The 11,078-nt window shown below is 37.1% G+C and overlaps 1 protein-coding gene across 2 annotated transcripts; it reads left to right on the forward strand.

The window, feature by feature from the left end:
• Positions 1-2,524: 2,524 nt before the first annotated feature.
• Positions 2,525-11,078, forward strand: nt5c3a (5'-nucleotidase, cytosolic IIIA). 2 transcript variants are annotated; one of them, XM_067399592.1, is made up of 9 exons: positions 2,525-2,756; positions 6,035-6,133; positions 6,228-6,297; positions 7,150-7,196; positions 7,304-7,389; positions 7,651-7,740; positions 10,033-10,195; positions 10,295-10,495; positions 10,571-11,078. In XM_067399592.1, exons 1-9 carry the CDS (start codon positions 2,619-2,621, stop codon positions 10,670-10,672), a joined length of 996 nt encoding a protein of 331 aa, XP_067255693.1. In that variant the 5' UTR covers positions 2,525-2,618; the 3' UTR covers positions 10,673-11,078. The 2 variants fall into 2 exon arrangements, with proteins under 2 accessions (XP_067255693.1, XP_067255702.1); XM_067399601.1 differs by lacking the exon at positions 2,525-2,756 and adding an exon at positions 4,388-4,608.

Below are 11,078 nucleotides of genomic sequence, written 5' to 3' on the forward strand. Positions count from 1 at the left end.
TACTATATATTATGTTTACTAAATGGCTGGATGATGCGAGTTTTATTTATACAAGTTTTAAAATCTTAATCTTTTGTTTAAAATTGTGGAATAATGTGTTTCTTGCATATCTTAACTAGGAGAAAACTGAAAAATGAAATGAATTTTAGGCTAACTTTATTATTTATTTTGATAACAAATGTTCTGCATGAGTGGAAATGTTTATCCAGAACCCATTTTATCTGTTCTAATTGAAAAATTACAACATCTATTTAAACATATAGGCAATACATTAGTATGCTAAAACAAAGTAATTCTTATTTAATACTTATAGGGACAAATTTCAATCAATATGTCACTAAAAATGTCAAAATACTCTTTGATCTTTGCTCAGTTCAGAATGAACCAAATTAAAACTTGGCCTCAAACTTTCATGTTCCATTTCTTTAGAATAATTCACAAACTCAGTTTAATTTTCGATTCTACAAGTTTGGGTTTTTGTGTCCGAGGCTGATTTTTGAACAAACAACATAAAAACGACTCATTGTTCTGATATAATTCGCGCTCGCGGTTGGACCGAACCGGTACCGCCGGGGATGAGCGGGTTTCTCTCCTGTTCCACATCACGATCCCTCTGCAGTGTTTCAAACAGTTCTGTGCATTCATAGAGTTTTACTTTGAACTTGGCTAAAGAAATACGGCCTTAACTCAAGTTCCTGGATCAATAACTCGTGAGCTAAACGTTTTTAAAAACACAAACGACACCTCTTTCCAATCATAGTAATGTAGACCAAGAGCTACAACCTATTTTTCCTCAAAACGAACTTTATAATATTGATCTTTTTGAGCAGGCGGCTGAGGGACCGTCTGTAAAGTGCAAATCCTGGAAAAAAGCGTTATAAAAGTCAATAGGAGCGTCCCGGTTCGCGTACTTTTAAGTATAAATAGTGCGCGAGTAGTGTGTTCACACTGAAAATTTCAAAAATAAAAAGTGCACGTTAAATACCCGGATGATGCATTAAATTAATGGAAAAAACGAAGGCTGCGTCCGAAAAACCTAGGTAGCTGTCTCGCTGCCTTATCAAGCAATGACTTGTAAGGCAGCGTTTGTGCATGAAGGCACCTCATGAAACAGATTTTCGGACAGACTTCTGAGGCAGCATAAGAGTTTAATGATCTACAGCAATATTGTGCGAGCTTTGGTGAAAACTAAACAAATATTTAATTACTGCAGTAGTCATTTCTCGCTAGAAATGACATCAAAAGTGGAAAATGTTGGTCAAAAACATACATTTACTCACAAACTGGCCAGCAATCGCAACTTTCAGATGCCGTCTTTATTTTTCTAGCTCAACTGTCACAGAGTGGAAGCACAGGATTGTGGGATATCAAAGGCAGCGAAGGATACATCTATGCTGCCTTCGAAAAACGATCAGATGAAGGTATTTCGGGAAACAGGAAGTGAAGCTAACATTGGATTCGGACATGCCTTCCTACATTGAAATGTGTCCTCCAAAGGCAGCATTTTCCAGTTTTCGGACGCAGCCGATGTGTGGAAGGTTGGACACTTCATGCACTCAACTATCACAGCTTTAATCACGTAGTGGAGGGGGAGGGGCTTCAGACTCTGTGATTATATGGCAAAATAACCTGATACAATTCACGCGCTACATGGATGAGTACATAGTGTACAGCGCAACATTTGGGACGCAACTAATGACTTCAATGTTACACACTGTAGTTTTACCAAATTCAGTTCACACATCAGTGGTCTCCTACTGGGCATACTACAATACTTAAGTTTGATCAAATGTATTTTTATGTAATCATAACAAAATAATTTTCACAAAATCATAACAGTTATGCAATTCACATTTTTTAAAACTAAGGTCTATAGTATGAGCATCAAGAGGGCATTGATGACTGAAACTGATGGTGTTACACTGCATAACAGTGAAGTGACATAGACTATGTAAAAGCACATTTGATCAATCTAAGTATTGTAGTATGGCCAGCGGGAGAGCACTGATGTGTTAACTGAATTTGCGACAGTGGGTTACAGTGAAGTTATTGAATATTTTTTAACGCTTTTCAGGTTTTGCACTTTGCAGACGGTCCCTTCAGTAGCTCTTTGTCTAAATTATTGGAAAGAGGTGTCGTTAACAATGTTTATTTCACGAGTTATTGATCCAGGAAGTTTGAATCTGTGAATATATCGCCAACTTCACTGAACTCTTTAGTCAAAGCAAAACTCTGAACTGCTGAGTGACATGTAGTGCAGAGCAGGCGATAATTACTGCATGGCCAGACCATGTTTTGCATGTGTTCATCACTTCTTTGTCTGACAGTCTGGACAAAAATTATGTCATGTTTCATTGAGTTATTATCACAGATAAAACAATCGACTCCAAGCACAACTACACAACATGAACATTATTAACGTGCTTAATAACATGATTTGAATGGTGAAAGCGCCCCCCTGTGTTGAGGTCGCATACGTCACATCCGGGTGCTCTGTGCAGACAGCTCTACTAACGCGGATATGATGCACACTACATAGTAAAGAAGCACTGTTCCTACACAGCCCGTAAACGTAGTGTCTGTGCGACAGGGCTGTTTTTTTTAAACTGGAGAGCGACATGGACAGAAACGCGGTGGTGAAAGTGGGCGCGATGGCGAGCGCCACTGTGTGCGCGCTGTTCGGAGGAGTCGTGTTCGCGCAGTACATGCTCACCAAAAAACAGAGAGCCGGGAAGAAAACCAAGATAATCGAAATGGTGAGTGCACATATTTTCACTCTGTGTCATGGCTTTCACACCCCGTTTACCCTGCGAGCGAGCGGCGCGTCAAGTCAGGCTGTCTCGAGCCGAATATTGACAGCTGTCTGTCTCCACTGAGCGTTATGATCGCGTGAGGGGTGCTGCCATCACGGGCCCGCGCACGCGCGCCACTGTCGTCACTGTGAACGCAGATGAGCTATAGAGGTCATTCCGCGCTCCGATCTTTACTGGTAATTTCGCTGTTAAGCATGATTAATTTAAAAAATAAGTTGAAACAATGCAGTCTGACAGCTTCAACAAAGACGTAGAGCCCAAAATCAAGACTGTAAATGGGCATAACAGGTCCTCTTTAATATCTTTTACTTCTATTTTTTCAGACCACACATTTTATTTTAGTTATAATGTATTAGTGACTTTTACAAGTTAGTGAAAAAAAAACAACCCAAAAGCCTCTTATGGTTTTGTGTCAACAATACACTAAAAAAATGCTGGTTAAAAACAGCTCATGTTGGGTTGAAAATGGTAGTTTTATTTAACTCAACTATTGTTTAAAAATGACTATATGGCTGTCTTAAAATGAACCCAAAATATGTTGTAAATTAAAATTATTAATTACTAGAGGCAACAATACTAATGAAAAGATGTTTAATGAATAATAATTGTTTAATTATTATTCATTAAACATTAATAAATGTTCATTTAATAAACATATTAATAAATGTCAATTTCCAAAATACTTTGGGGTTCATTTTAAGCAAGAAATACAGTAATTTCTAAACAATATTTGAGTTAAATAAAACTACCCAGGTTGATCAAACATTTGACCCAACCGCTGGGTCTGTACATTTTCAACTCAAATTGGGTTGTTTTTAATGCAGCATTTTTTAGAGTGTTCATATGTCTTAAATATGATTTACTAATAAGTAGCTTTGCAAAAAAAAAAAAAAAAAACAATGTCCAAGGGCTGAATTACAGAAAAGCACTCCCTAATTCTTGACTTAAATGGTTAGTTCACCCAAAACAAAGTGACTGAAGATGTTTTTAACGAAACTTGAGAGATTCACTAAAACCTTCACGCTTCAAACTCTTCATAAATGCAGACATTGGTAAACACAATCCATATGGATCGAGTGGTTTTAATTCAAGTCTTCTGAAGTGACACAGTGGCTTTAATGATGAACGGATCACATGCATAGAGCACATCAGATATGGTAAACGCTTCTTGCTCGACCCGTTGTGTGTTAATGCTCAGTATCAGTTTGACTTTTGACCTTTGACAGGCTGCTGGGGACATGAATTGAAACAATCAGTGTGTGATGATTAAAGCCCAACCTCATCGAAGGAATGTGTCTTATCAGAAACACGCCGGCATGTCACAGCATGATGCTTATTATGAGCGGTGGATACATATGTGCAGTCGATTTCACTGGAGCTTCAATGACGTTCTGCTTATCATTTCTGTTTCTGACGTCCGGAAATAACTCGATGCATGATAGCAGAGCAGTCGAACCCTGACCTTATTGAACCACACAATCCACTCATGCCAGACACAAGGACACACGGTCAGCACACTTCTGTTATTAACGTAAGGTTAATGTTGAGTGTCACACAGATCACACTGCGCCTGAGCTTCACCTGTGCCGTTTGTGTTGGTTGTGTTTTTGTAATCTTTCTGTGTGTGTGTGTGTCTTTAAGAAGGGTGTTTGTGTCATGTGACTCCCTGCGGGGGTTTAGATTATGGGGTGTTGTCAGGTTTAAGGGAACGCCCCCTGTGTGGCAGCACAATATAAGCGTGTGTCAGGCAAGAGACGTTTTCTTCTATGTTTGACAGCGCCGGACAGAGGACGAGGTATGCTTACATGCTGTTCACACACAGAGTTATTACTTGTGTACTTGTGTCATGCACTTAATGTTTATGAGGCCTGTCATAAGATAAATCATAAGTGGGTGTTTTGCATGCTTGCAGTAGAGCAAACTGAGGTGCATTACTGACATGTTTTGCATGCGGTTGACTATAAATGTTTGCTGTAGCACTTCAGTGGGATCTGATTCATAAGTTCTGATTTGATAGGTATAAAATTAGTTTCCAAACCGGACAGTCTCTGTCTCGAGCAGTGTTGTAAATATGAGGGATCTGATTTCCATTCGGAGGGCCTGTGATGGGGGCTGGGGTGTTTTTAAGATCATGATCCAGTGTGTTCAGTGCATGTTGTCCACTGTATTTTTGGAATAGAGACGAGGAGGGACTCGACCTTCACTGTGACTAATGACATGTCAGCACGGTCACAATTATAGTCGGTTTAACCCTAAACTGTTTACCAGTGCACTGAAATCAGTGTATCGTTAAATAAAACTATTAAAAACATTCTGTTTATGGGAAAAAATTAAATATAAATATTAGTTGAAAACTTAAACTTAACAAAAATAAACTGAAGCACTAAAATTATTATTAACTGTATTATATTATATTTATTATATTATATTATATTAAGTGTAAATAAGCTCAACAGAATTACTAAAAATGTAACTAAAATTTACATGAAAATTAAAAATATAACAATAAAAGCTAATTCACAGTATTAATAAAACTAAAATAACACTTATCTAATATTATGCAGCAAACGCATGAGTTATGATACAAAACATTGTTTTAGAAATATTAGAATGCATTGCAGTGCTTTTTAATAATTATAATAAATTAATTTTGATAGAGATATTATAATATATTTTGTTTATGGGAATAAAATAAAATTTAATTTAACTGAAAAAACTTAACCAAACGAAAAATAGAAGTGTTGCCTTAGCAATATACTGAAAAACTAAAATTATTCATTTTAAATAAATAAACCCTAAACTAATTAAACCTAAATAGTGATATATTAAGCACATATTATTACTAAAAATTGAACTAAAATTTACATGAAAAAATAATTCACAATAGTAAATAACACTCCTCAAATATCTAATATTTATACTGCAGACAAAGCAGCATGAATTATGATACAAAACAGTGTTTTAGAAATATTAGAATGCATTGCAGTACATTTAAATAATTCTGCTGGAGTTATTAGAGAATTGTAGCTGAAGCATGTTTACCTGTGAGATATCACAGTCTTTCTCTTCTGCCTCAGTGGATTTCTCCTAAAGACTGGAGCTAGTGTGTTTTTCTGCTTCTCGTCTGGCTCCTCCCTCTCTGCAGTGACATCAGCACAGCATTAGGGAGAGGGGAGGGGCTAATGAAGGCTTCATCTCATTGGTTGTTTGTGTCTGTGCAGATGCCAGAGTTTGAGAAGAGCACGGTTCACATCAGAGACCCTGAGCGGGTGGAGCAGATCATCTGCAGCCTCATTAAAGGTGGAGCGTCCAAACTGCAGGTAAAGAGCCTTCTGGGACTGAATGATATATATAGTGTGGCATCAGTCTGAAACTTGATCTGTGATCCATGGCGTCTCTCCTTCTGTTCTTCAGATCATCACAGATTTTGATATGACGTTAAGCAGGTTTGCTGTCAATGGAAAACGCTGCCCAACATGTCATAGTGAGTAAAAAAACTAAAAATATATATATATTTTTTAAATTATTTTCTTATTTTGTAACAAAAAACTGTAATGGTTTACAGCTCCACTGAAGGAGCGAACCCAGATACAAACAAACAGAACTAAATTCTGCAATAAACAGGCTTGACCGAACAGCAGGTTAAAAAAAACAAGGAAACATGAGGTCTTAAATACATGCACATAGGAAAACACATGACGACAACAACCAATGACAAAGCAGAACTGATAACAAGATAAATAACCCAATGCGAACAGAACACATGCAGCGATGGAAACGCATGACACAAAACAGGGAACATAAATATGACAAATTTCAAAATAAAAGACATGAAAACATGAAACGAACAAACACATTTACAAGCAACAAAATATTCTAAGAGGGTTGCGATACATGAAACTCTGAAATGAACTAAAGTGTATTATTTTATCTTATAAATATAACACCATAGAAGAGTCGCGCATTTAACTTAACTATGTCAACATTGAAATGAAACATTACATTTATGAATGTAAAATTTCACATGGAACAGTAATAAAAAAAATGTTTGGCTATACAAAAATCTAGAGATAAACCACCTCTTACAATTTTAGAAAAGTCAGTCTGAAACACAAAACAAACTCATTTCCAAAATAAGTGGATAATTGTTTCTTTAAATTGATGAAAAAAGTATAAATTAGGTGAAATATTGTCATTAAACCTAATTAATGGGTAATAACATTCTTTGTTACTAAATTTATCATTCCGAAAACTTGTTTAAAAAATAACTATTTCTGTCAGAATATACATTTTGATGACACTGAATTGATTTGACTGATATATTTTACTTTCACAGATATCATTGACAACTGTAAGTTGGTGACCGAAGACTGTAGGAAGAAGGTATATAAGATGAAGATCTTTTTTCTTCTGTTACATTTCTTCAATAAAACATGAGTGTTTAAAGTTTGTGAAAATATATTTACATGGTAAAAATGTAATTTTTCCAGCTGCTCCAGCTAAAGGAGACGTATTATCCTATAGAGATAGACCCTCATCTGACCATGGAGGAGAAATATCCATTTATGGTGGAGTGGTGAGTGACCAAACACAGATACACACACCATAATAACCTGCAGGAAAGGATTTTTCAAAATGTTAAAGGGCACCTATTCTGCTTTCGTTCCATCTTCATCTGTCTTTAGTGTGTAATGTTGCTGTTTGAGCATGAAGAAGCTCTGCAAAGCTCCAGTTATTCTCTCTATCAGTGTCAGATTTTCTGAAGAGCCCAGAAAGGCTTTGAGAAAGAGCATAATATATCCTCTTTAATGAAATAAATGTGGTCTTTTTTCCTCAGGTATTTTAAGTCTCACACGTTATTGGTAGAACAGAGATTGGAGAAGGACAAACTCCCAGAGGTGGTGAGAGAGTCGGACGTCTGTCTAAGGTACGAACACATCCTCTCTCTGACATCATGATTATTCACAGCCACTTTATATTGGGTGTCTTTAACTTGTGTACTTGCATCAAAAAAATGGTTATGCTTATTGTGTTGATGTGGTTTTGTGAAACACTTTCAGATATTGTGGTATGGGTTGGTTTAAAGGTGCCCTAGAACGTTCTTTCACAAGATGTAATATAATGCCTCGTTTCCACTGAGCGGTACGGTACAGTTCGGTACGGTTCGGAGCGGTACACCTTGATCAGGCTTGCGTTTCCACCACAAACAGTACCCTTACTTGATAGGCGTGGTGTAGCCAGAAAATAGTGATCGACGTCATTCTCGCGTGAAGAAGGAAACGACCTTCTGACATTCGCCGCTGGCTCTGATGTCTCTGTAATGGTTAAAAACAAGATATCATTCATCTTGTGTATAACGGGCAATCTTTGGTGTCATGAATTTATAATTTGTTCCGGGGCAAATCGTTTTGGCCGAGGGGAAAATTAAGTTTTATAACTTTATATATTTATTTAACTTTACCGTTAGTGCGCTGTACGTTTGACTGAATTATTTGCTTGTCTTTATTTCTTATTGTAGCCTATAGCTTCTCATATTTTATTTATAATGGTTATTATTGATAATTAAAACTGACGTTTAACAAAAAGAGAAGGTTGTTTTGTCTTATTTTATTTTATTATAGGCTACATACAGTGAAGATAATCAGAGTACATATGCACATATTGCCTGAATCACACATTAATATATTTTTTAAATAAAAACGAAAAGAGGCAGGGTTGTGTTTTATATTTTGTTTTGTTATATAGCCTACATGAAGTGAAGATAATTAATGCACACGTTGTCTGAATTACATTTGTGTGTGGCGCCTCTTGTGTTGTCAGCACGTGCAAGTGACGATTCTCTGTCAACCAATCAACGTTCTGCAGAGTGTAGCTCCACCCTTTTGGTACGGTACTGTTGTGCTTGGTACCCCAACGAAAGGGTCCCAAAAAAGTGGTACGGTACGGTTCAGAATTAGGGTACCATTCACAACTTTTGACAATAGAAACGGAAAAAAAATGCGTACCGAACCGTACCGAACCGCTCAGTGGAAACGAGGCATATGCCAAGATAAATTCAATTTTTGATTGTAGGGCACCTTTAAGGGTGGGTCAAGGTGTAGGAGAAGGTCAACAGTATAATTATAGATGCAATTACAGAAATTAATTACATGCAGGTATTTTTAAATATAAATACAATGTAAAAACATGTATGTAAACAAGTGAATTGTATCAAATTATTAATTTAATTGTTACATAGTAGTTAAAGACAATTAGTGGTGGGTGAAGAACACAAGTAAAAAAGTACTAATAAGAAAGATTAGTGCATAGAAATTAGATTTTTTTATTTTATTTTACTACCAACACTTATTATACACTATCAAAACATTAAACTTTAATATACTAAATATCAGTTTAAGTTACTGATAATTCAAGTGTGCAAACAAGTAAAATAATAAACCATATAGTATTTAAAAATTAGGAAAAACAAAATTTGTGTGAACATGCGGCAACAAATAGTATAAAAATATAATTTACAAATGTCACATGGGGTAAAAAAAACACACGCACACACTTTTTAAGAGGAAAGCTATGCAAACACATTTGTTTATATAATCTTACAGAAGATGCATGGGCATTCATCTGTGATATATTAGCTAAAATCGCCGTACAGACTTGACGCCCAAATGTCCACAGTTGAGCGTTTCAATGGGCTGAAATTATTTACTTCACAAATAACTGACAGTCATAACCCAAATATGATTTCACTGACAATAATCAGTACTGGAAATTATTAGTAGCTAACATTTTCATGGCATCAGTTTCACACACAGCGATTGTTCTTGGCTCATTTTGACTGCATCATTGAATCAGTGAGTTGAGACTCAAGAACAGCTGCAATTGAATCACTCTGATTCATGAATGAATCATTCAGTGGGATTTGTGAACCAATTCAGCAGAACCGCTCTTGAGTCATTTCTTCAGTCTGAAATAACAAGGAATGATATGTTTCTATGGAATGTAGAGCAGTAACAAGTAAATGTTTCCCAAATGAAAAATACTCTGATAAAATGTACTTAAGCACAGTAACAACTGTACTTTATTGTAAAGTTGACCCAGTCTTAGACTGTGAACACCAAATGAACATGCACTAGAATTGAGCAGCTTTGGTGTCATTAGGACTCTACACCAAAAGCTGAATGAGTGTCAGAGATGTTGATCTTCAGCATGTGTGTGGCAGGGAAGGGTACGAGCAGTTCTTTGACCGGCTGCACCAGCACAGCGTTCCTGTCTTCATCTTTTCGGCGGGTCTGGGAGACGTGCTGGAGGAGATCATCAGACAGGCGGGCGTCTACCACACCAACGTCAAAGTCGTGTCCAACTTCATGGACTTCGATGATAACGTGAGTCTCTAGCCTTTATAAATACCCTCGTTTCACACTATCCTCACGTGTGCGCTTGATGATCATCGTGTGATCGGGATCTTCTGTGTTGTCTCGCAGGGGGTTCTGAAAGGCTTTAAAGGAGAGCTGATCCATGTTTACAACAAGCATGATGGTGCCCTGAGGAACACTGAGTATTTCAAACAACTGAAGGACAATGGGAACATCATTCTGCTAGGAGACTCGCTCGGCGATCTCAACATGGCGGACGGCGTTCCCAACGTGGAGAACATCCTCAAGATCGGCTTTCTCAATGACAAGGTGCTGATTGACTTTCTCTTCGCTCTGTTGTGTGTTTAGTTGGTTTCACTGATTCACTGATGTTGTGTTTCACAGGTAGAGGAACTGTTGGAAAAGTACATGGACTCTTACGATATTGTCCTGGTGAGGGATGAAACACTTGAAGTGCCTAATTCCATACTACAGAAGATCTTGTAGTTGAGGAAAAGACTCAGATTCCAGGATGTTCAGATTCCAGCACTGAGGCCGGCCTTCATCTGTCCTCACGAGCCACACATACTCCCCTTTGACCTTTTTAAAGTTCTGTCCCCCTGTCATAATGAACTATTTTAATAAACACATACATCTCGGCGTAAACGTGTATCTGAAAAAAAATACATCACATCATTTGCATATCGGTAAAATTATTGTTTGTAGTACTTTTGATATGGAAAAGTTTGCAATAAAAGTTGGGACTGTGAGCAGTTTGAAACCCAGCTGAAGTATCACGTGCACTTCGTTCTGACGTGCACTTTCAAAGTCTGTTACAGTTCTCATGGAACTTGTACTTCATATCAATGTGCAGGCTGCATGCACAGATCAACATTAAAACCGTGATGTTTAA

The sequence above is a fragment of the Chanodichthys erythropterus genome, chromosome 2 (genome assembly GCF_024489055.1).
Source record: "Chanodichthys erythropterus isolate Z2021 chromosome 2, ASM2448905v1, whole genome shotgun sequence".
Classification (NCBI taxonomy): domain Eukaryota; kingdom Metazoa; phylum Chordata; class Actinopteri; order Cypriniformes; family Xenocyprididae; genus Chanodichthys; species Chanodichthys erythropterus.

Coding starts and splice junctions, on each gene's coding strand:
- nt5c3a (XM_067399592.1), top strand. CDS start 2,619: ATGGACAGAAACGCGGTGGTGAAAGTGGGCGCGATGGCGAGCGCCACT. Junction 7,197..7,303: donor CCGAAGACTGTAGGAAGAAG/GTATATAAGATG, acceptor TAATTTTTCCAG/CTGCTCCAGCTAAAGGAGAC. Junction 7,741..10,032: donor GAGTCGGACGTCTGTCTAAG/GTACGAACACAT, acceptor TGTGTGTGGCAG/GGAAGGGTACGAGCAGTTCT.